The following is a 26,127-nucleotide window of genomic DNA, read 5'->3' as shown; positions in this document are numbered from 1 at the left end:
TGGAAAAAAAAAATCTTGGGGTTATATAGACTTTGATAGGCAGTATACATGTATTAGTCCCTGAAGAGTCTTACCTATTTCAGTACGTTCCAGAAGATGCACCACTTACTATAAGTTTTTTATTTTGCATTGTCTGGTAGCTAAGTAGGAAAATCTTGAATCATAGCCTGTTGATTTTTCTTTTCCCACACTCATTCATCTGTGAGATAAAACAGATCCAGGTCACTATAATGATGTTACTTAAAATGAGTACTGCCCTTTAATTACACTTCTAGACTTGATCTACCTGTTGTAATCTGTATCCTATATTTATTAAATGAATGAATCAGGCTTCTTTTTCTAGATAAATGTTCCTTAAAATTGTTCTTTTAGTGTCAAAGTTTTACCTTTCACTGTAAGATAATTTTAACAGTTTGAGTATATGGTGGGCACTTGATTGTCTTCATCTTGGCCGCTCAGAAGGTCTTTGTGTAATTGATCTTGATTATGTCTTTTGTATAAAAAAAGCCTCAAAAATTGTTTTGGGGAGAGAATTTTGCTTCATTTAGGTGCCTTAGTGTGATACTCCTTATTAAAAAAATACTAAGTACATTTTGAATAAAAAGCTTAAGAAATAATGAATACTAACAATTTATTATTTATATTTTGGCAGAAGAATAACAATTTGAAAAGTTTTTTTGAGTTTAATTTTCATCTAGTAATGTAAGTGCCACACTGTTAGAATGTTCTGGTGTTTCAGATGACCTGAAAAGAAGACACCATTTGAACTATTATTAGATTCAACAGAATTGAATTTTGAGGAAAGCTTGTAGTTAAAAATATTTTAGATTTTGAGATAGTATAAATACAAAAATCAGGATTTATTTGGAAGCTTGTGTTTGTTTTTATGTCATGAGCCTGAGAATCTCGATTCCTTTATTTTGGTAATCCTAAGGTCTTATGAGCATCTAAAGTAAAATTATTAAGCTTCTTTCACAAAAATGCTTTGTTACAAATGTAATTCATTTTGGGGAAAGTGAATATAGATAAGAGTTAGTATTCACTGAAAAATAATGAATCCTAAAGGACTTTGTAAAGACTGCTAAATTTTTAATTTTTAAATTTTTTCAGGCAGGTGGGGAGGGACAGAGGGGGAATGAGAGAGAGAGAATCTTTTTAAAATTAAATTAAATTAAATATTATGTCATTTAAAAAATTTAAATTCAATTAGTTAACATACAATGTAGGAGAGAGATAATCTTAAGCAAGATCCACCCCCAGCGCAGAGCCGGACCCAGAGCTCAATCTCACAACCCTGAGATCATGACCTGAGCTGAAATCAAGAGTGGGACACTTAACTGACTGAGCCATCCAGGCTCCCCAAGACTGCTAATTTTTTTTTTTTTTTTAAAGATTTTATTTATTTATTTGAGAGAGAGAAAGAGCACAAGAGGGGGGAGCGGGAGAGGGAGAAGCAGACTCCCTGCTGAGCAGGGAGACCGATGCGGGACTCGATCCAGGGACTCCAGGATCATGACCTGAGCCGAAGGCAGTCGCTTAACCAACTGAGCCACCCAGGCGCCCTAATTTTTTTTTTTTTTTTTAATTACTGTTGATTGGTGAAATAACTTTGAGAGCTCGGTAATTGGATGAAGATAGAGGTAAAAGTGGAACTAGAAGTTTGAAGTTTTCATAAATGATTTGAAATAGATTATGAGTTTTCTTTTGGGGAGAAATTGGGGCTTATATATTTAAAGGCTCAAGTTTATCAACATAATTATAATTTTTTATAAAATAAGGGTTTTTTTTGGTTAAAAATTTTACTATATATTCTTTATCTTATATGTAGAAATTCACAAATATCCATGCTAGCCTAGATAGCTATTGTAGCTTACAAATATTTTGAGTAAAGAATCCCATTTTTGTCAGCTGGTATTTATTTAGCTACTAGACATTTATTGAACTGGGATGCTGTGTGTGCGTACGTGTGCACACATGTCTGTCTGTGTTGTTGGAGGAGGCACCCTAGAGAATGTGACATGCACTTAATGTCTCTAGAATAATAGAAACACATGCTCTAAGATACAGACAAAATTAAATCTTTTTTTTTTTAAAGATTTTATTTATTTATTTGACAGACACAGTGAGAGAGGGAACACAAGCAGAGGGAGAAGGAAAAGGCTTCCCGCTGAGCAGGGAGCCAGACGTGGGGCTCGATCCCAGGACCCTGGGATCATGACCTGAGCTGAAGGCAGATGCTTAACGACTGAGCCACCGAGGCGCCCTAAAATTAAATCTTTGATAAGACTAACTGTACACTTAAATGTAGTATGCATGAAAATTTTGTTTTGTGGTCAGATGATAAGAGAGTAGTGAGGTTAGGCAGAAATGTAACCACTTGTTAAACTGCTGAGGCACATAAAATTGTAGGTAGTATTGGTTGAGGTCTTTTTTTTTTTTTTAAAGATTTTATTTATTTATTTGACAGAGAGAGACAGCGAGAGAGGGAACACAAGCAGGGGGAGTGGGAGAGGGAGAAGCAGGCTTCCTGCTGAGCAGGGAGCCCGATGTGGGGCTCCATCCCAGCACCCTGAGATCATGACCTGAGCCGAATGCAGACGCTCAACCGACTGAGCCACCCAGGCGCCCCAGTATTGGTTAAGGTTTTTCCAAACAGGCTTTTCCTGGTATGAGATTTAAAACCCCTAAATCTCTAAATGCCTTGGGTTTATATGGGAAAGGGAGAATAAGTAATGATTACTAGTAGCCTCGTACTGCATTGGTAGTATGCCCCAGATAACTAAAGGTGTAGAAAATTCTAACATAATAATCATCTAATGTAAAGTAATGCTGTTTCCATTTAAAAAATTTAGAAAAAAAAATACAAAATATAGGAAACATAGATACAGGGAAATATCCCCCACCCACTCCCCTTTTCAAAAATAAACAAAGGAAGCAAAGGAGACTTCATAATCATAAAAGATTTATTGGAGCTTTCATTTAAGCAGTGAACTCACCTAGTTACATTTTAAGTGATTAACTTTTGGGAACATTGATTTAAGAAACTTTTTTTTTTAAGATTTTATTTATTTATTAGAGAGAGGGCGCGTGTGCCCGCGAGCATGGTGGGGGGAGGGTCAGAGGGAGAAGCAGACTCCCTGCTGAGCAGGGAGCCCGATGCGGGACTTGATCCCAGGACTCCAGGATCATGACCTGAGCCAAAGGCAGTTGCTTAACCAACTGAGTGGCACCCAGTAAACTTTTTTAGGCATATTATGTTATTGTATAGGCAGGCCAGTTCTTAAAATCCCAGTATTCTCTTTCCATACTCAGGTATTTAATATTCTGTCTCCTTTTTCATCTTTTTCATCTCTATAAAGAGAAATGGTAATGGAAAAAGGATGACAGTAATCTATGATTGTAAGATAATTGGATTGATTGAAGAATAAGTTTTTATTTTTCCTTTTTAAAACAGATCTTTCATTAACAATGAAATAAAAGCCAAGTAAGCATTGTCTTCCTCAGAGGAACAAAAAGCTTATTGTGCTTTTTTTCATTGATGTAGCTATTGTTGAGAAAAGTTTTAGATTTCTTTTTTTTTTTTTTTCAAAGATTTTATTTATTTATTTGACAGAGAGAGAGAGACACAGCGAGAGAGGGAACACAAGCAGGGGGAGTGGGAGAGGGAGAAGCAGACTTCCCGCGGAGCAGGGAGCCCGGTGCGGGGCTCAATCCCAGGACCTGGAATCATGACCTGAGCCGAAGGCAGACGCTTAACGACTGAGCCACCCAGGCGCCCCAAGTTTTAGATTTCTTTTGTAGAATGATTTCAGGGTTAGCATCTTATGTTTTTGAATTATTTAAGTATGTACAATTTCAACAATTTGATTTTGCATACACTAAAATTCATTTGGAGCCAAGACTTGTAAATAAACTGATTAAACTGAGTTAATATTATGTTGGGTCCAAAGGCAAGTATATTTATGAAGTAGTAAAATTGACTTTTCTATGTGGTTTTAAGTGAGTTCTAGAAAATTTGATATGCATAATCTTTCCAAGGAAAGATATGTTAATACGCCAATTTCATTACTTTATGTGTACTTTGTGTACAAAGGTGCTAAAAATGAAATACTTTCCAAGGGGTGTACCATATTAGAATGAGATACTTTTGTTGTTTTCTGGGGGAAGGGAGGGCAGGAGTTTTTTGTTTTTGCGTTTTTGACAGTATAAGTACATATAACAGTTTTGAGTTTTGTGTATATCCTTTAGTCATCCTAGCTCTGACCTTTATTAGGCAAGGGCATTATAACTAATATTTAATATTTAACATTTAAAATTTAGCATGAAGAGTGCTGGAGTAACCCAAAACATTAGAATATTTTAGTTAAGAAAATTTGTGCAAACAGGAGCGGGTGATACAGGTTTCTAGTTATGGAATGAGTAAGTCACGGGGATGAAAGATACAGCATGGGGGAATATAGTCAGTAAATGGTATTGTAATAGCATTGTGTGATGATAGATGGGAGCTACACGTGTGGTGAACACAGCATAATGTATAGGTTTTTTGAATCACAGTGTTATGCACCTGAAACTAATAATAACATTGTGTATCAAGTATACTTCCATTAAAAGAAAATTTTGTGCAAACCATATAGATAATAGAAGAGAAGATAATCCTATATTTACTATTTTCTGAATGGTCCTTTCCCTTTTTTTTAATTTTTGAAAATAATAATCGTTGGGTATTTAAAAAATACCTTAGTAAGTTTACATTGACAGTTCTTTTATTATGTAGCAATTTAGTTTTTGTTTTTTACTTTCTAATTACACAAAAGCATACTGTGAATTTTTTTTTTTTAAAGATTTTATTTATTTATTTGACAGAGATAGCTAGAGCAGGAACACAAGCAGGGGGAGTGGGAGAGGGAGAAGCAGGCTCCCCGCTGAGCAGGGAGCCTGACGTGGGGCTCAATCCCAGGACCCTGGGATCATGACCTAGCCAAAGGCAGACACTTAATGACTGAGCCACCCAGGTGTCCCCATACTGTGATTTTTTTTAAGTCTTCATGTTTTGATGACCATTTAAGTATCTTCTTATTGAATTAACATTTGCTTTCCTTCACCCAAGAGGGAGAATTGTATGATGACTATTTTGAGAAATTAGCTAAGTTTTCATTTATCAGGTTAGATTGTGTAATAAAATATTTTGGAGAAACTATTAAATGGTATTGATGTTCAAGGACTTTATTCTTCCCACAATTTATTTTTTATTTTATTTTATTTTTTTAAGATTTTATTCAACAGAGAGCGACATAGCGAGAGAGAGGGAACACAAGCAGGGGGAGTGGGAGAGGGAGAAGCAGGCTTCCTGCTGAGCAGGGAGCCTGATGCGGGGCTCGATCCCAGAAACCTGGGATCATGACTTGAGCTGAAGGCAGACGCTTAATGACTGAGCCACCCAGGCGCTCTGCACAATTTATTGTTTGAATAAATTTGTCGTCGTTTGATTTTTACTTTGTTAACCAAAACCAATAACGAATGTCTGTGACCATTGCTGCTTATGCTATCAGTTAACTTTATGGTACATGTTAAGCTTCAGCCTCTTCTTTGGACTTTACAGAGTTGAAGACAGAGTAAATTCAGTTTATAATCTGTTATTAAAGCTTTTCTGAAGTAATGAAATGACTCATAGCAAGTATATTTTATTAATTGGTATATTACCAATCTTAGAATAAAATAATGTCATCTTTACTCTGAAAAAGTAATATTACTGACATTTTAAAGATTAAAATGATTCCACCAGTATTGCGTTTCTTGCTTCTTTAAATGAATGTTGATGTGTTTGCATATTAAATATAATTGTGTTCTAGGTTAACTTCTCAGCCTGGTGCTACATTACCAAACGGACATAGTAGCTTATGTGAGTATTCTGTTATGAAACTGGTTAGTATTGAAATTCTTACTAATGTTGTTAGTAAGTGTTAAAGCGGGATAAAACAGTGATTTACTAGTATGTTCAGCATACAGTTGGAAATGACTGGATTTCAGTCATAGTGCTTACATAATTGTTAAACATTGAGAAATCAGTACAAATGAAATTATTGAAATTATTATGACAGATTGTAAATAGTTATCAATTTTAGATTATTGGATATTAAAGCCATTTAAGAGGTAATATTAAATTTTTTGTAGTCTTTTAAAAGTAATTTTTGATGTATTTTTTCTTTTTTCTTTTTATACTCTGTTCTTTGAACTGTAAATCTCTCTCTTCTTGTAGCCCTTCGAAGCCATCCCCTTCGAGGGGAAAAGAAGGGAGATGGGGACCTTTCTTGTATAAATGGTGACATGGAAGTCAGAAAAAGTTGTCGTTCCAGGAAAAACAGATTTGAAAGCGTGAACCAGAGTTTGTTATTTGATCAACTAGTAAATAGGTATGAATGCTTATGCAGTAAGCAGTTTAATTAAATTAATTTATTTAATTTTTCAGATTTCAGAATTTCAAAATCAGATTTCAGATTTCAAAAAAATCAGTGATTTTTAAGCTAGATATGTTTTAAAAAATAACTTAAGCACTGACTTAGTAATAAATGCAATTATTTTAAAACTTAATTTGAATTAATAGTGGTTAGCAATGATTATCAGTTTCTAGTCCATTTACTAGATTTAATAGTTTATGTAATAGCTAAATTTTTCTCATCCTTTTTAAGTTTTTGTGCATAAATAATATAAAAAGTAATTTTATTCTGTCTTTACTATTATAGTCCTTTAACATTTGCTCATTAACAATTTTTGACAATTTTCAAGCAACATTAAATTTCATTATTGATGTGTAGTAAGTATACTTTTGTTTAGTCAAGATTTTGAATTAAAGGTCTTTTGAGACTGGGTATATGGGATATAGTTAGTGAATGAGCCTAGCAGATTGCTCAGTGTCTCCATGCAATGAAATTTTATTCTTCTCAGATGATAAGTTATCCTACTTAATCCTTGCAATGACCTGGAGAGAAGGGAGGTCAGTATAATCCCTATTTTACAAGAGAGGAAATTATATTTTATACTGGTAATGTCAAATTCAAGTATTAGTTAAGTACGTTGATCATTATCTGGACACACAGTAAGTGCTGTATAAATGTGTTTAAAGATAAAATGTGGTAATGTTAGCCTGTATTTCCTAGAGGTCAGTGTTGTCTAATTTTTGAAAGTACCTGTTCAGTTAACTTTATGTTGGTTTTAAACTTTTTTTTAAGTAGGCTCCATGCCTAGCCTGGAGCCCAACACAGGGCTTGAACTCACGACCTTGAGATCAAGACCTGAGCTGAAACCCAGAGTCAGACGCTTTACCAACTGAGCCAACCAGGCACCCCTGGCTTTAACCTTTTTTTTTTGCCTTCCTCCCCCCCAGCTTTAAACTTTTTATAGATTTTCTGTCCTATAAATTTTCTTAACACTATCTTCAAATAAAAATATTGAAATTTTTTTCATTGCCTACCATTGGATCTGGTAGTCATTTATAGTGGCATTGTGGAGTTAAATATATGGAGTATCATAGATTTTATTTTTAAGTAATCTCTACACTCAACATAGGGCTTGAACTCACAACCCTGAGATCAAGAGTTGTATGCTGTACTGACTGAGCCAGCCAGGTGCCCCAAATATTTGGAGTATTATAAACAAATGTTCTATTTTATAAGTATAATATATTAAGGTAAAAGATGTTCTGGATTTTTGGAGGACATTATCTTCTGATGGATGCTGATTCAGAAAGTTATTTAATTGGGATGCCATGTACAGTTACATATCAAAGATAATTTGATTATGCTTTGATGAAGAGCCTTTTACATGTATGACACATTGTGTGGTTTCACAGTTGTCTAAATCCTAGTTTTATTATGTGATTGTAGTACTGCTGAAGCTGTACTACAGGAAATGGACAACATTAATATCAGACGGAATCGTCGGTCAGGAGAAGTAGAGCGACTTAGAATGTGGACAGATACAGAATTTGTGAGTGTATTAACTTTAACAACCTTGGCAAATATTTTTTATTTTGGTTGAGGAATTCAAAGGGAGGGTGAGCAGCATTTGGATTTTCTTGAATTAACAGATTTGTTCCTTTCTTTTTTCTACCTTAATTTGGGATTTTATGTTTTCTTCTTCTGTCCTTACTCTGCTTGCCACAACCTTCCCCAAAAGACCCTCTGTGCTTTTGCCAGAAGAGTCATCTTAAATTACCACTCTGATTCTGTTACTTTTCTGATTTGAACTTTTAATGTTCTTTTTATTGTGTACTGAATTAATTAAAAACACCTTGACCTTCATAATCTGGTTTCAGCTTTATCTTCTCACACACCATTGCCCAAATATAAACAGATCATTCTTGTTCCTTTATCCTTCACTTCTGGTAATACTTCCTGTTAGGGACTGCTGCAGTCCTACCATTGTTTCAAAGTTCATCTCAAATGCTGCCTCCCTTCCCTTTCCTCAGCAACAAGAGCATCATCTCTCTGAATTCTATGGTACATTGTATCTTTCTTTATGGCATTTAATTTGTTTTACCTTGTTTTATAGTTACCTGTGATTTGTCTTATTCCATCCTAGCAGGCTGTAATTTGCTTCAGGGAGAAAGTATGTTCATGGCATTGTAATTTTAAATTTTCAAATATTTGTTTTATTTTTCCTCTTGTCCCTTACATTTTTTGAATTCAGGAACCTCCATTTTTCATGAATCTGTGCCTTCAAATAGGTGCTCAGTAAATTTCAAGAGTGGTCATGTACCATTGGGTTAATGATATTTATAGATAGGAATAAATTCCATGTTAATATTTGATGGCTTTCTTTCTTTAAAAGGAAAACATGGATATGTATTCAAGAGTGAAAAGGCGAAGAAAATCACTGAGAAGAAATAGTTATGGGATACAGAATCATCATGAGGTCTCTACTGAGGGTGAAGAAGAAGGTTTGTAAAGTACCTTGTGAAGTAAATACTACAAAGTTCAGGTGGGAGGGAGGAAAAATATATACAAGTAATATATGCGAAATATTGCTGGGTGGGTGATTTTTGGCTTTAGAGCTCTATATTGTATAATTTGGAATAATTTTTATTTGGCATTCTGAGTTTTCACTTTCATCTGGAAAAATGCCTCTATACTCTACGTCATTATGTAATTTATCTTATTAGTAGCCCTCAAGTGACCTAATCTGGTGTGGCATTTGCCATGGGCTGATTTGTTGTTAGGTGAGGCCTCTTTTGTGTTTAGATACCGTCTAACTGGAAGCCTCTATCTGCCTTCTATCTATATCCTCTGAATCTCTGATTATTTGGGTCCCAAATTTAGTTATGGAATGAGAAGTGAATGGTGAGGTTCAGAGAAAGAGGGCCTGCTAATGTTAGTGGAGGGGGTTGTACTGCTCTTTTCTGAGGCTTGTCTGGGTTCTGAACTGAAGAACCCTGGTTGAATTTGTAGGGCTGGAGCTGGGAACATGATGAAAGTACATTTGCCCCAAAGATTATAAATCAATGACTAGTAAGTACACCTATAGATTTCAATTCTTAGGTGTTAATCTTTATTGAAATGGATTTTCAGAAGATTCGGTATATTGTAAATGCAGGATAGTTATATTTTACCAGGATATCTTACCAGTTCCCATTATTTGTATAGCTTAGATGGAGATGAAGGGGTTTATTTCTCAAATTCTCTAATATATTGTTAGTGAGTTTTGAAGAACTGATATTTCTAATGAAGGTACTTTATTGAGCAAATATTATTGTTGTTACAGCTAGAGCCTCTATATTGCTTCCTTTGGAGAAAATCAGTATAGGTGAGACAGATTTATAATGTGACTTTTGCCTTTTCATTAAATGAACACCTTTGTAGAGTTTTCAGAGTAGATTTGCCATATATGGAATTTCTTCCCACAATATTATTGTGCAGGTGTTTCTCAAAACTTAATATTTTTTGAGGATTTAAAGAGACTTATTTGGGTATAAGTAATTCATTTAGATAATAATATTGTATTTACTGATTTTCTCTAGAACTTAATAATAAAAATTTTTATAAGCTTAGAATAAGCTTTCAGATGTTTGCATTTTTTGTCTCCTATTTCAGTCAGTATCACTGGTGGTTTTGAAATTTTTCCTATTCCTTAATATGGTTGTGTTATAGTGACAATTCCTGTGGTAAAAGTTAATCACAAAGCATATTGCATTTGGGAACCATAAGCCAATAAATTTACATTAGAGTTTTATTTATTTTTTTTATTTTTATTATTTTATTTTATTTATTTATTTATTTATTTTTTAAAAAGATTTTATTTTTAAGTAATATCTATACCTAACATGGGGCTTGAACTAAAAAACCTGAGATCAAGAGTTGCATGCTGTACCGACTGAGCCAGCCAGACACCCCAGACTTTTATTTTAAACTGTAAATTGGGGTGCCTGCGTGGCTCAGTCGGTTAAGCGTCTGCCTTTGGCTCAGGTCATGATCCTGGAGTCCTGGGATCGAGCCCCGCATCGGGCTCCCTGCTCAGTGCGGAGTCTGCTTCTCCCTTTGCCCCTCACCCTCCTCATGTGCTCTCTTGCTCTCTCAAATAAATAAATAAAATCTTTAAATATGTATATATATATAAATAAATAATAAAAAGTGGTTTGGCTATAACTATGATATGACATCTATTTACAGTTTACTTTTTTTACGATTTTATTTATTTGAGGGAGAGACAAAGAGAGTGAGAGAGAGCACGAGGGGGGAGGAAAGGGAGAAGCAGGCTCCCTGCTAAGCAGGGAGCCCAATGCAGGGCTCGATCCCAGGACCCTGAGATCACCACCTGAAACGAAGGCAGACGCTTAACCGACTGAGCCATCCAGGCATCCCGAGCCCAAACACTTTTTAAAAATAAACATTTAAGATATATGTACACTATAATTTATTTTTTAAGTGTATAGTTAGGTGAATTATAAAGTGATCACTTCCATCAAGAAATGAACTATTAACACCCCAGAAATTGGCTTCATGCTCCCTCTCAATTCCTACCTGCATTTCCTATTAAAATAGAACTAATTTGTGCTTATTTGTTGTCAGCAGGCCTAACAAACCATTATACTACCAACAAAAATTGCTCTTGCTGTAACATTAGTAATTAGCTTGTAGGCATATTTTTTTGAACTACCAAGTGGTATTTGAGTACTAGCCTTATTCACTGGTGTATTACTGGCCATTAAATGAAGTTTGATGCAAATTTTGATTCATCTTTATTACTGTTTTGTATGACCAAAGAAATGGAAAGATCATAAGTATACCTAGGTTACTTAGCAGAGAGCTATATTATTTGTAGGAAAGGCTTTTTTTTTTTTTTTGCATCTATCTAGGTTGACTTGATTGTATAGACATATGCTGTATCATACAATGTTGACACTTTATTTATTTATTTAAAAGATTTTATTTATTTATTTGACAGAGAGAAACACAGTGAGAGAGGGAACACAAGCAGGGGGAGTGGGAGAGGGAGAAGCAGGCTTCCCACTGAGCAGGGAGCCTGATGCGGGGCTCGATCCCAGGACCCTGGGATCATGACCTGAGCCGAAGGCAGACACTTAACGACTGAGCCACCCAGGCGCCCCACAATGTTGACACTTTTAAATGTCAGCTGTGCAGCGAGTTAAAAGACAAAATGTAAATACTCGTTTCTAGAGTTAACCAATCCTTGTGGATTAAAACAGTGATTCTTTTCTTTTGTGTGGGGGAAACTAGAATCTCAAGAGGAGGATGGAGATATAGAAGTTGAAGAGGCAGAAGGAGAAGAAAATGATAGACCGTATAATTTGAGACAAAGGAAAACAGTGGATCGATACCAAGCACCTCCAATAGGTAAGAAATGCTGAAGAACTTCTTTTGGAGTTGAGTAGCTTATTCTGCTCCACCCCTTTAAAAAAAAAAAAATCAGCGCTGCTGAATTTAAAGATTTTATTTTTAAGTGATCTCTACACCCCATGTGGGGCTTGAACTCACAACCCCAAGAGATGTATGCTTTACCGGCTGAGCCAGCCAGGTGCCTCTAGTGTTGCTGAATTTAGAAGAATGGAATCTCTTGTAGTTACAGTCATATTTTTTTATATTTACTTATGTTCACAGACACAACTGAAAGTTGAAGTACACAGTTGGAATATAGAGTTACATACAGCATGTACATTTTATTTAAAGACTCTTAAATTTAGTAATAAATACTGCTCATACTTCTGTAATACTTTAGATTTCATTGAACACTTTCATTTACAGCAGTTCTTTTAGGGCAAGTATATCTATGTTCCAACTGGTTAAGTAGTTTAGCCAAAGTCACAAAACTGGTACAGGACTGCAGCTTGGCCAATAATCTAACTTTATATGTTTATTTATTTTTTAAAAGTAATTTCTACCCCCAATGTGGGGCTCAAATTCATAACTCTAAGATCAGGAGTCACATGCTCTATCGACTGAGCCAGCCAGATGACCCTAGGTTTTTGTTGTTGTTTTTGTTTTATTAAGGAGGAAACTTTTATCTTAATGCTGTTAAGATAATGACAGGTAATCAGTTCTGTAAGTGCTGTTTTATTGACTTTCTTCCATCTCTTGGAAATTCCATCATTATTGATCCCTACAATTTTTTTAAAATTGAGATATAGTAATCCATGTATCCTGAAATCCACCATTTTTGGTGGGTTTTGCTGATTTTTAATCCATTGGTTTTTAGTGTATTTATAAGAATTATGCATTTATCACCACTGTCTAATTCCAGAATATTTTATTATTTCTACCCTTTGATTCCCCCCAGCCCTTGGCAACTACTGATGTACTTTCTGTCTATAGATTTGCTTTTATGTGACTTTTTGTGTCTAGCTTATTTCACTTAGCATAATGTTTTTAAGGAAGGACTGAGATATTTATGAAGTATTTATACTCAGACTTTTTTTTAAAAAAGATTTTATTTGAGAGAGAGAGAGAGAGTGAGAGAGAGAGAGCACAAGTGGGGTGAGGAGCAGAGGGAGAAGCAGACTCCCTGTGCAGCAGGGAGCCTGATGCGGGCTTGATTCCGGGACTCTGGGGTCATGACCTGACCTGAAGGTGGACGCTTAACTGACCGAGCCACCCAGGCACCCCTATACTTAGACTCTTATGCTCTAAAATGATGATTGAATTTCTGGAAGGGGTGGATCAGAGTTATCTCACTAGAGGCTTGCCTCTAGTTTATGCAGACTTGCTATGCAGACATTACACCAGTTAGGAGTCACTGTCACAGATAGCCCTGTTGATAATTGGGGAGATATGTAAAGATAGAAAAAAAGATTGTGAACTGTTTTTCTAGATTAAAAAAAAAACTTCATTGGGGTATAATTGAAATACAGTCTACTGCAGTTGCACATATTTAATACGTACAGTTTGGCAAGTTGGACATACCTGAGGTATATACCTATGAATATTATCACCATCAAGATAATGAACATGTTTATCAACCCCCAAAATATCTTGCTGCCTGTTTGTAATCTGCTTCTAACTTTCTGGAGCCATCCCCATCCCAGTCCTCAGGCAGCCACTCATCTCATCTGCTTTCTCTAACCATAGATGAGTTCACATTTTCTTGAATTTTATGTACAATATATACTCTTTTTTGTCTGACTTCTTTCACTCAGGATAATTGTAAGACTCATCCATGTTGTTGAAAATAACACTAGTGTGCGGGCGCCTGGGTGGCTCAGATGGTTAAGCGTCTGCCTTCGGCTCAGGTCATGGTCCCAGGGTCCTGGGATCGAGTCCCGCATCGGGCTCCCTGCTCCTTGGGAGCCTGCTTCTCTCTCTCTCTCTCTCTCTCTCTCTCATGAATAAATAAATAAAATCTTAAAAAAAAAAAAAAGAAAATAACACTAGTGTGTTTCTTTTTATTACCAAGTAGCATTCCATTGTATGGATATATCATAATTTGTTTATCCATTCATTTGTGGATGGACATTTGGATTGTTGACGTTTTTAGTATTTTGCTGTTATAAAGTTGTTAGGAACATTCATGTGCAAGTCTTTGGACATATTTTTTCATTTTTCTTGTAAACACTGAGGAGTGGAATGGTTGGGTTTTGTGATTTAGGTGTATATTTAATGTGCTAAGAAATTGCCAGACTGTTTTCCAAAGTGATTTTACCACTTACATTCTCCCTAAGAATGTATGAGAGTCCAGTTGCACCATTCTCTTACCACATACTTGGTATGGTCCGGTTTTGAAATTAATTTTAATACATATTTACAGTAGTTTAAATTTTCATTTCCCAGATGATGTCGAACATCTTTATGTGCTGCTTTGCCAGTGTTATCTCTGGAGGAGTATTCAAATCTCTTGCCCACATATGACTCTCTTCTATTCAGAAAGTTAACAGAAGTAATTTCTTTTCCTTTAATACCTCAGTTGATCAATTTATTTTATTTTTTATTTTTTATTTTATTTGTTTATCTGAGAGAGAGAATGGGAGACAGAGAGCATGAGAGGGGGAGGATCAGAGGGAGAAGCAGACTCCCTGCCGAGCAGGGAGCCCGATGCGGGACTCGATCCCGGGACTCCAGGATCATGACCCGAGCCGAAGGCAGTTGCTCAACCAACTGAGCCACCCAGGCGCCCCAATTGATCAATTTATTATTAGTTATTTCTGTGTTGTCTTTTTTTTTAAGTACCAGCTCATCAAAAAAAGAGGGAAAACACACTGTTTGATATTCACAGATCTCCAGCAAGAAGAAGCCATATCAGGTATGTTTTGTTGGTTTTCGAAAGGAGGAAATATTTATATCTGTCATTTAGATATATCCTTTAAATAATACATAATGAAATGCCTTATAATTAGAATATAGGTATTGATGGTGTTGATAACGTCAATGAGGGACTAAGTGGCATCTTTCTTTCTTTAATTAGGGACTAGTAGTTACTATCTTATATGTGACTATTTTCTTCCTGCTTCAGTTTGCTTAGAATAGTTACTGTTTTAACAATTATGTTCCCTAAAGCCACATAGCTCTCTGGGGGTCTCTTAGTAGAGTTGAATCTAAACAATTCACATTGCTTTCCCTTGAAACACTGGTTCAGTTAGTCTTTACTATTTTTTCCCCTTTTGCCCCCTTGCCATTTTTAAAAAAGGAGACTGAGAGAGAGTGTGTGTGCATGAGTGGGGGGTACGCAGAGTGAGAGGGAGAAGCAGACTACCTGCTGAGCAGGGAGCCTGACTCAGGGCTCCATCCCAGGACCCGGAAATCGTGACCTGAGCTGAAGGCAGACGCTTAACTGACTGAGCCACTAGGCACCCCTTATTGGCCATTGTTATATCTTCTTTGTAAAGATTTCTGTTTAAATCTTTTGCCCATCTTAAAATCAAGTTGTTTGCCTTCTTACTGAGTTTTAAGAGGTTATTTATTTATTTATTTGACAGAGAGAGAGACAGCGAGAGAGGGAACAGAAGCAGGGGGAGTGGGAGAGGGAGAAGCAGGCTCCCCGCTGAGCAGGGAGCCCGATGCGGGGCTTGATCCCAGGACCCTGGGATCATGACCTGAGCTGGAGGCAGATGCTTAATGACTGAGCCACCAGGTGCCCCAAGTTTTAAGAGTTTTAAAATATATTCTAAACATAATTCTTTTTGTCATGTGTATGTATTACAAGTGTGTCCTCTATCGTTTGACTTGGCCATTTGTTCTCATAATGATGTGTTTTGAAGAGCAAATGTTTAAAAATTTCTTTATTTTTTTATTTTTTATAAAGATTTTATTTATTTATTTGAGACAGAGAGAATGAAAGAGAGAGAGCACATGAGAGGGGGGAGGGCCAAAGGGAGAAGCAGGCTCCCTGCCGAGCAGGGAGCCCGATGCGGGACTCGATCCAGGGACTCCAGGATCATGACCTGAGCCGAAAGCAGTCGCTTAACCAACTGAGCCACCCAGGCGCCCTAAAAATTTCTTTAAATGAATTTTTAATTTTGGAACAATTTTAGCTTTGCAGAAAAGTTGCAAAAATAGTATAGAGTTCCCTCATACCTCTTACCCAATTTTTGTCATTGTTAACATGTTGTGGCATGTTTGTTAAAACTAAAAACTGATATTGGTACATAATTACTCACCAACCTCCAAGGTTTACTTGGATTTTAATAGTTTTTTATTTTATTTTATTATTTTTTTATTTTTAAAGATTTTATTTATTTTATTTTATTTTTTAATTTTTTTAAAGATTTTATTTATTTATTTGAGAGAGAGAGAATGAGAGACAGAGCGCATGAGAGGGAGGAGGGTCAGAGGGAGAAGCAGACTCCCCGCCGATCAGGGAGCCCGATGTGGGACTCAATCCCGGGACTCCAGGATCATGACCTGAGCTGAAGGCAGTCGCCCAACCAACTGAGCCACCCAGGCGCCCTAAAGATTTTATTTATTTGACAGAGAGAGACACAGCGAGAGAGGGAACATAAGCAGGGGGAGTGGTAGAGGGAGAAGCAGGCTTCCTGCTGAGCAGGGAGCCGGATGTGGGGCTTGAACCCAGGACCCTGGGATCATGACCCGAGTCAAAGGCAGACGCTTAACGACTGAGCCACCCAGGCGCCCCTTAATAGTTTTTTCATTAATGTTCCTTTTCTGCTGAAGAATACAGTTCAGGGTACCACCATATTACATGTAGTTGTCATGTCTCCACAGTCTCCTCTGGTCTGTCAGTTTTTTGTCTTCCTTGTTTTTCATGATCTTGATAATCTTGAAGAATCCTGTCCGTGTAGCTTTTTTTTAAGATTTTATTTATTTATTTGTCAGAGAGAGAGCACAAGCAGGGGGAGTGGCAGGCAGAGGGAGAAACAGGCTCCCTGCTGAGCAAGGAGCCCGTTGTGGGACTTGATCCCCGGACCCTGGGATCATGACCTGAGCTGAGGGCAGACGCTCAACTGACGGAGCCAGCCAGGCGTCCCACCTGTCCCTGTATCTTGTGGAATGTCTTCCAATCCGTCTAATTGTGTTTTTCTCTAGATGAGACTGGGGTTAGGGATTTTTGGAAAGATCACCTAGGGGAAGAAGGTCCTTCTTGTTGTATCATATCAAGGGGAAAATTATATCCACATGACATCACTGATAATGTTAACCTTTATCACTTGGTTAGAGTCGTGTTTGCCATGTTTCTCCACTGTAAAGGTACTGTTTTTCCATTTCCATAGTCTATTTTTTATATAAAGAAATCACTAAGTCTCACACACCTTCAAGGAAAGGTAGTGGTTTGGGAATTAAGCTCCATCTCCTAGAGAGGGGAGTATCTACCTATATTACTTAAAATTTTTTTGTAAGACATTGGCATTCTCCCATTAAAAATATTTATTCAGTCATTTATATCAGTATGGATGCATGCATATTTATATTTTGGGTTATAATGAAATATTGTGTTATTTTGTTGCTCAAATTGTACCTGGTTTAGCCATTGGAAATTCAGGTTTTTCTCCTGTGTCCCTTTTACAAACAAAAATCCTTTTGTTTTTTGAGTACTTTATTTTCTGTCATTACAACATGCGCCAGGCTCATCATATACATTCTGTTCCCCGGCTCTAGGATAAGCCATCTCACTAAGGATCCCTGTTTTCTTTTATTGGAGAATAATATTTAGAAGCCAGTATCTAAACACTGTATATTTTTGTAGCTACAAGGCCCTCTTATAGATAGCTAGGTAATCTATGTATGTACACTAACCTATGTATATAGACACATTTATAATTGTTTCTTTATCCATCTTTATCTGTATTAAGCTAAACATGAGTTCTTACTGAAGTCGGCCACTCTAATCCACGATCACAGAGTTTATTCTAACCTTTCTTGTTTATCTTGTAACTTTCAGACATTGAGAGACCTGACTCCTACTATCTACTATCCATCTCTTATTGGTTGTTTCAGATTTTTACGAAGATCAGAATATCCATTTTTCTTTTATAGTTTGTGTTTTTTAAACCTTCTTTCACCATAAAGTTGCAAAGATTTTTATCCTGTGTATTTTATGAGAAGTTTTATAGTTTTAGCTTTTTGTGTATTATGGGAGGTAAATGTTGTGGTTCTTTTTTTGTACATGAATATACAATATCTTCAACATCACTTGTTGATGAAAAAGCTGACTCATTGAATTGGCTTGGTACTTCTGTCAAAAACCTAATTTCCTATATATAGTCCAGGTTTAGTTCTGGATTTTGTGCTACTGATCAAGCATTACCACATTGTCTTGATTACTGTAGCTTTATAGTACATCTTGAAAGCAGGTACTGTAAGTCCTCTACTTTAGTCTTTTTAAAGATTACTTTGGATATTTTATTTATTTTTATTTTATTTATTTTTAAAGATTTTATTTATTTGACAGAGAGAGACAGCACACAAGCAGGGGGAAGGGCAGGGTAGAGGGAGAAGCAGGCTCCCCGCTGAGCAGGGAGTGGGACACGGACACAGGGGCTCCATCCCAGGACCTTGGGATCATGACTTGAGCTGAAGGCAGACGCTTAACCAACAGCACCAGGCGCCCCTACTTTGGATATTTTAGGTCCTTTGCATTTTCATTTAAATGTTATAATCAGCTAGTTAGTTAATTTCTTTCTCTCTTTTTTAAAAAAATAATTTTAAAGGTTTTATCTATTTACTTGACACAGAGAGAGAGAGCACAAGCAGGGGGAGCAGTAGGCAGAGGGAGAGGGAGAAGCAGGCTCCCCGCTGAGCAGGAAGCCCGATGCGGGGCTCGATCCCAGGACCCTGGGATCATGACCTGAGCTGAAAGCAGATGCTTAACAAGTGAGCCACCCAGGTGCCCCCCAAATTTATTATTTTTTTTAGAGAGAGGGCATGCACATGTGTGTGCACGTGAGTGGGGGGAGGGGCAGAGGGAGAGAGAATCTTAAGCAGGTTCCACGCTCAGCATGAGCCCCATGCAGTACTCGATCTTACAACCCTGAGATCATGAGCTGAGCCAAAATCAAGAGTCCGATGCTTAACCTACTGAGGTGCCCAGGTTCCCCTCTAGTAATCTCTGCATGCAGTGTGGGGTTCGAACTCCCAACCAGAGGTCAAGAGTCCAGCACTCCTCTGACTTAGCCCGCCAGGCACCCTGTTAATTCCTACAGTAAAAGCCTGCTGGGATTTTGTTTGGATTATATTGAAACTGTAGGTCAATATGGGGAGAATCAATACTGTAATAATATTTAGTCTGCCAATCCATGAGCATGTTATATCATTTCATTTATTTAAGTCTTTGGAAATTTCTCTCAGCAATGATTTGTAGTTTACATTATAGAGGTTTTTCATGTCTTTTAAATTTATTTTTAAGTATTTTATGTTTTATGCTTCAGTAGAATTGCTTTTAAAAACTACTTTCGGGATGCCTGGGTGGCTTAAGTGGGTAAGTGTCTGCCTTCGGCTCAGGTTATCCCAGGGTCCTGGGATCGAGTCCTGCATCGGGCTCCTTGCTCAGCAGGGAGTCTGCTTCTCCCTCTGCCTGCCACTCCCCCTGCTTCTGTTCTCTCTCTCTCTCTGGCAAATAAATAAATAAAATCTGTAAAAAAAAAAAAATTAAAAAAAAAATTCCTTTCTAGGGGTGCCTGGCTGGCCCAGTCAGAAGAGCATGTGACTCTTGATTTTGGGGTTGTGAGTTCAAGCCTTACCTTGGGTGTAGAGATTAGTTAAATGAATAAATAAAAACTTAAAAAAATATCCTGTAGAAAAACTACTTTCTAATTGTTTGCTACTAAGATTTAAAAATAGAAGTGTTTTGTCTATTAACTTTGTATCCTGTGACCTTGGCAAATTTTATTAGTTCTAGTAGTTGTTTTGTAGATTACTGAGTATTTTCTATATAAACCATATCATCTGCAAGTAGAGACAGTTTCAATCTCTGAGTTTTATTTCTTTCCTATTGTAATGGCTAGGATCCTCTGTACAGTCGTGAATAGAAGTTGTGAGAGTGGGTATCTTTGTATCATACCTGATTTTTGGGGAAACGGTCACTATTTCTCCAGTAAGTAGAGTATTAGCTGAAGGTTGTTTCGTTTTGTTTTTAAGGTTTTATTTATTTGAGATAGTGAGAGAGAGCACAAGAGGGAAGGTGGTGGGGGGAGGAGCAGAGGGAGAGGGAGGAGTAGGCTCCCCAGGTCTTGGGATTGAGCCCCGCGTCAGGCTCTCTGCTCAGCCCAGGAGCCTGCTTCTCCCTTTCCCTCTGCCTCCTGCTCTCCCTGCTTATGCTTGCTCTCTTCTCTCTCTTAAATAAATAAATAAAATTAAAAAAAAAAACAAACTTAAAAATAAAATAAAATAAAATAAAAAATAAAAAGAGTAGAATGGAGAGAAGTGGATATTTGTGTCCTAACCTTAAAAGTAAAGAGTGAACTATATGGAATTTAAGAAACAAATGAATGAAGAAAAAAAAGAGATAAATCAAAAAACAGACTCTTAACTATAGAGAACAAACTGATTGTTACCAGAGGGGAGGGGGTGGGGGGAATTGGTGAAATAGGTAAAGGGGATTAATAGTACACTTAGCTTGATGAGCATTGAGTAATATATAGAATTGTTTTAAAATTTTTTTAAAGATTTTATTTATTTGTGAGAGCGAGAGAGCACCAGCAGGGGGAGCGGCAGGCAGAGGGAGAAGCAGGCTTCCCGCGGAGCAGGGAGCCTGACGCAGGACTCCATCTGAGGACCCTGGGATCATGACCTGAGCCGAAGGCAGACACTTAATGACTGAGCCACCCAGGCGCCCCTCTTATATTTTATTTTATTTTATTTATTTATTTTTAAAGATTTTATTTATTTATTTGACAGAGAGAGACACAGTGAGAGAGGGAACACAAGCAGGGGGAGCGGGAGAGGGAGAAGCAGGCCTCCCGCAGAGCAGGGAGCCCTAAGCGGGGCTCGATCCCAGGACCCCGGGATCATGACCTGAGCCGAAGGCAGACGCTTAACGACTGAGCCACCCAGGCGCCCCACCTTTTATATTTTAATTTTTTAAGATTATATTTATGAGTAATCCCTACACCCAACGTGGGACTCAAACTCACAGCCCTCAGATCAAGAGTTGCGCACTCTACTGACTGAGCTAGCCGGGTGCCTCCCTTTCGTTTTCTATTATTTGGACTGATAGCATTTATATTTTTTCTGTGAAACTAAGTATTACTTGATTAATTTGTTAGGTTAATCCTAAAAGTCAAAAACCAGTTGAGAGCTTTTACATTTCTATGAGTAATGACAGTGTTTTTCACTGTAGATCTAAGTTGGGTGTTAAGATTAAATTTCCTTTTTTTTTTTTTTAAAGATTTTATTTATTTGAGAGCAAGAGAGCAGGGGGAGGAGCAGAGGGGGAAGAAGAGGGAGGGGTAAGGATCCCAACCAGACTTTGCACCAAGTGCAGAGCCAGATGGGGGTGGGGGACTCAGTCCCATGACCCCGAGATCGTGACCCCAGCTGAAACCAGCCGAAAGTTGGCTGCTCAACTGACTGAATCACCCAGGTGCCCCATGTTGGTTTTTTTATTTTTTTATTTTTAAAATTTTATTTAAGGGGGCACCTGGGTGGCTCAGTCGTTAAGCGTCTGCCTTCAGCTCAGGTCATGGTCCCAGGGTCCTGGGATCAAGCCCCGCATCGGGCTCCCTGCTCAGTGGGAAGCCTGCTTCTCCCTCTCTCACTCCTCCTGCTTGTGTTCCCTCTCTCGCTGTCTCTCTCTCTCTGTCAAATAAATAAAATCTTTATAAAAAAATTTTTATTTAAGTAATCTCTATACCCGACATGGGGCTCAAACTCATGACCCTGAGATCAAGACTTGCATGCTCTTCAGACTGAGCCAGCCAGGTGCCCCAACAATGTGATTTTTAAAACCATTTGCTGCTATAATGATTTTAAGGGTTTTACTCTCTTTAAATAGGAGAAAGAAGCATGCCATTCATAGTAGTGACACAACTTCTTCTGATGAAGAACGCTTTGAAAGAAGGAAATCAAAAAGTATGGCAAGAGCAAGAAATAGGTTAGTAAATTTTTTATTGTTATATCCATTGTAGAAAAAGGAAGAACAAGTTATTTTTTGAATGGAATTCTTATCTGCACTAGCATTTTGCTAACAGCGATATTCAATACATATTTTAGAGTAATGCACTGACTTGGTTTTTACTTAGTAATTCTTAGAATAGAAATCTAACCTTGGGAAACTTCTCATGAATTATTTACTGTGTAACTACTCAATGAACGCAGGAATGTAAAGGAGGAAGAGCCAAGGGGAAGAGGCCAACAACTATGGTAGTATTTCCTTGGTACCTCTCCTCTAATCCAAATCCATTTAGTGAGGCTGATTTTAGATGCTTACAGTGATTACAGCCCTCAGAGTAAGATCTGGTTTCTCTCTCTTTTTTTTTTAAGATTTTATTTATTTAATTATGTGAGGGAGAGTGTGAGAGAGGAAGAGCCTGAGTTGGGGGAGAGGGGCAGAAAGAGAGGAAGAAGCAGACTCCTTGCTGAGCAGGGAGCCTAACACGGGGCTCGATCCCAGGACCCTGAGATCATGACCTGAGCTGAAGGCAGACGCTTAACTGACTGAGCCATCCAGGTGCCCCTGATATGGTTTCTAATAGAATCATCTCAGGAGCCCTTGGATTTTATTGGAAAATTTGTTTTGTTTTGCTTCAGTGAGTGCCATCTAGTGGTCTTTGCCTACCTAGGGTAAATGACTAATACATGGCTCACTAAAACGTCAGGAGTTTTCACTGGGTGAGAGAACCAGTATTTTGTCTAGTAAGTGATTAGAATGTCAAATTATAATTTATTCTTTTTTTTTTTTTTAAAGATTTTATTTATTTATCTGACAGAGAGAGACACAGCAAGAGAGGGAACACAAGCAGGGGTAGTGGGAGAGGGAGAAGCAGGCTTCCTGCTGAGCAGGGAGCCCGATGCGGGGCTTGATCCCAGGACTCTGGGACCATGACCTGAGCTGAAGGCAGATGCTTAACGACTGAGTCACCCAGGCATCCCATATTATAATTTATAATTTAAAATTTGAGTTAATTTTCTAGCTTATATTTATACTAGTAGAGATAAATTATATTTAGAAAATTTACATTTAGCAAAGTATTTCTATAATTTGGCATTATATATCTATTGTAGAAATACCAAATTTTCAGTTAGTGGGTCTTGGAAACAAGTTTGGATTGGTATAGATTTTATGCTGAAAAGAATTCCTCATGTAGATAATGGAAAGAAAATGTTAGAGAAAAAAAATCTAAGTTTATTTTTTGAAATTTTTTAGGGGCGCCTGGGTGACTAACTCTAAGGTTACGTTAGGATTCAGAAATGTGAGTGAAGAGTACATTCATTATAGAAACTATACTTTTTTTGAAGCTGTTTATGTCATTTTTTTTGGTGTTTATCCAAGATTGAAAGAGGAAGTAGATTATATTAGGGGTAATAAAATTAAATAATACAATGTAAGATTTTAAGTGGCTAAAGATCTATTTTAAGGTAATTATACAAAAGATAAAGGTTAGGGGCGCCTGGGTGGCTCAGTTGGTTAAGCGACTGCCTTCAGCTCAGGTCATGATCCCAGGGTCCTGGGATCGAGTCCCGCATTGGGCTCCCTGCTCTGCGGGGAGCCTGCTTCTCCCTTTCCCACTCCCCCTGCTTGTGTTCCCTCTCTCGCTGTGTCTCTCTCTGTCAAATAAATAAATAAAATCTTTAAAAAAAAAAAAAAAGGTTTAGTTAGATCAAAAGTGATCTAGGATTGGTTTCCTTTGAATTAAAGGGAAATAAATTTTTTTAATCATGTAGACATAACCACATAATACCTGAGGACAAATGTAAATATTATAATAAAGTTTGAGTTCATTTAATGCTGTATATAATATGTTGTTTTCTAAGTTGGAATAGGTTGGGTTCTTTGGACAAATAAATAGATTAGTGATCTTGTTTGTTTTGTCTAGTGAATACATTTATTTTTGGCTTTGAGAGTTGAAGGGAACTTAGGAAAAGTACTTCAAAAATATGAAATCCTTGTTATTTTCTGGGTTTTGAGAAAAAGGAGAAAGATAAAATGTATCAAGGACTTACATTTATTTTGACATTGAAAATGTAAAACTTTTAATGTTCTCTACTTGCATTTTTACGAATTTCAGATGTTTACCTATGAACTTCAGAGCAGAAGATTTAGCTAGTGGTATTCTCCGAGAACGTGTCAAAGTGGGCGCAAGCTTGGCTGATGTTGATCCAATGAACATTGATAAATCAGTAAGTTTTGTAAATGTTTTTCTAGAAGTACCTTTTTTTTTTTTTAAATGTTATTTCTTGTTTCTAAAGCAACACACAATAAAAATAAAAACCCAGATATCACCATTATTAGTGTTTTGATGCATATGATTAGAAACCTAGCACTATGGTACCATGTGATGCTTACTCAAGTGTCCCCCCCCCCCCCATTTCAGCGTTACTGGCATATATAATAAAAAATGGGTAGGAAATGAGGCTGACAAATATGGCAAGGACCCATAAACCGTGATACTTAGTGGGGTATTGTTGAAGCTGCTTAGATTTCATGATCAGATTTACATTGTAGATGGAGTACTCTGTTTATGATGTAATTAATGAATTTGAGGGAAGCAAGGCTGGCATTAGGGAAACTGGTTTAGACATAGTTGTAACATAGTAATCTAGAGTAATGGTCATGGTAGGGTAATGATGGAAGGAAGGAATAGGTGGATTTGACAGAATTCAGGAGAGAATTCAGGTTTGATGAATTGGGTGAATTTATTGCTTTTGGGGAATGAGAGAAACAAATTGAATGTATGACCTAAGTTTTTGACTTAAGTGACTGGGTGGCATGATCCACTCTCTGAGGTTGGGAACATTACAAGAAGAATATATTTTGAGGTGTCAAGGTGATTTAGTTAGTTGTAGACGTGTTTAGGTGTCAGTGGCACATCACAAATGGAAGTACCTATAGGAAATTAGTTATTTAGGTTTGGCATTAAGGAGAAATATCTAGAAATTCAGATATGGGTTCCCAATATAAAGATAGTTGAGATCACTATGGAAAATGGGTTATAGTACCCAGGGAAAGTATGTAGTATGAAAAGTGAGACAAGATTTAGAGGATATAGTAGAGTCTTAATGTTAGTATAATCTTTTGGGGGGAAATATTTTGGAATAAGGTTACTACATAGCCAAGATTGTATTTGATTTTTTTTCTTTGTTCTCATAAGCCTTTCTGTACAACATAATTTGATTCTCATATAAGAAACAGGAAATAATGTTGTGTAATATTTCAAAATGAAATGTTAGCTATCTCCAATCTGAAGTCATAGGGGGAAAATATTTTAATTGAGGACCTTATTTAGAATATTGAATTCACAATCTCATATCTATGAATACACATTCTCAGAGGACCTTACCTCTTTTTTAAAAAAAATTTATGTATTTATTTTATGTATTTATTTTAGATTTTATTTTATTTATTTATTTTAATTTATTTTATTTATTTTAGAGAGCACGAGTGAGCATGACCTGGGGGGAGGGGGAAGGGAAGAGGGAGAGAGAATCTCAAGCAGACTCTGTGCTGAGCGTGGAACCCGACAGGGGTGAGTTGGGGCTCAATCACATAACCCTGAGATTAGGGCCTGAGCCGAAATCGAGAGTCGGCAGCTTAACCAACTGAGCCACCCAGGTGCCCTTCAGAGGACCTTACCTAATGATCTTTGCTTATTTGGTTTACCAGTACCTTACTCTCTTGAATCTAGTTAATTTTAGATGTCTCTTCCCTCCAATAAGAGTAGTATTTCTTTAAAATTTGATATCATATATAAGAAAATACAGTTTCTCTTAGAACATTTGTTACTTAAACTCTGCATTTATTTTTATACATTACTTAAATTTTTTTATATAGTAACATTTCATTGTGAAACATTTTCAAGGACTGTAATACAATAAAGATATAGGGGAAGAAATCTGCCCTAATCCAGCAGTGAGAGGCAATCACTGTTAACATTTTGGCAATATTTCCATCAAGTGCTTTTTTCTCTACAATTTTTACTTTACAAAGTCTTTTAGGTATGGGGTGCCTGGGTGGCTCAGTCAGTTAAGTGTCCAACTCAAGATTTCCGATCAGGTCATGATCTCATGAGTCGTGAGA

The 26,127-nt window shown here is 37.0% G+C and overlaps 1 protein-coding gene across 3 annotated transcripts in view; it reads left to right on the top strand.

Annotated features, from left to right (window-relative positions):
- Nucleotides 1-26,127, top strand: part of ATAD2B (ATPase family AAA domain containing 2B) — a 160,539-nt gene that overhangs the window by 22,839 nt on the left and 111,573 nt on the right. For 2 of the 3 annotated variants that reach the window (XM_035000670.1, XM_035000669.1), the window contains exons 3-10: nt 5,850-5,899; nt 6,257-6,410; nt 7,881-7,983; nt 8,827-8,935; nt 11,730-11,846; nt 14,667-14,742; nt 21,886-21,984; nt 24,119-24,230. In XM_035000670.1, the coding sequence (XP_034856561.1) occupies nt 5,850-5,899; nt 6,257-6,410; nt 7,881-7,983; nt 8,827-8,935; nt 11,730-11,846; nt 14,667-14,742; nt 21,886-21,984; nt 24,119-24,230 (820 nt within the window). Of the gene's footprint in view, nt 1-5,849; nt 5,900-6,256; nt 6,411-7,880; nt 7,984-8,826; nt 8,936-11,729; nt 11,847-14,666; nt 14,743-21,864; nt 21,985-24,118; nt 24,231-26,127 lie in introns of all 3 variants that reach the window. The other variant, XM_035000668.1, reaches the window with a different exon arrangement.

Source organism: Mirounga leonina, unplaced genomic scaffold, assembly GCF_011800145.1.
Source record: "Mirounga leonina isolate KUSES-001 unplaced genomic scaffold, KU_Mleo_1.0 Mir_125, whole genome shotgun sequence".
Classification (NCBI taxonomy): Eukaryota; Metazoa; Chordata; class Mammalia; order Carnivora; family Phocidae; genus Mirounga; species Mirounga leonina.
This window is presented reverse-complemented; position numbering and strand designations above follow the sequence as displayed.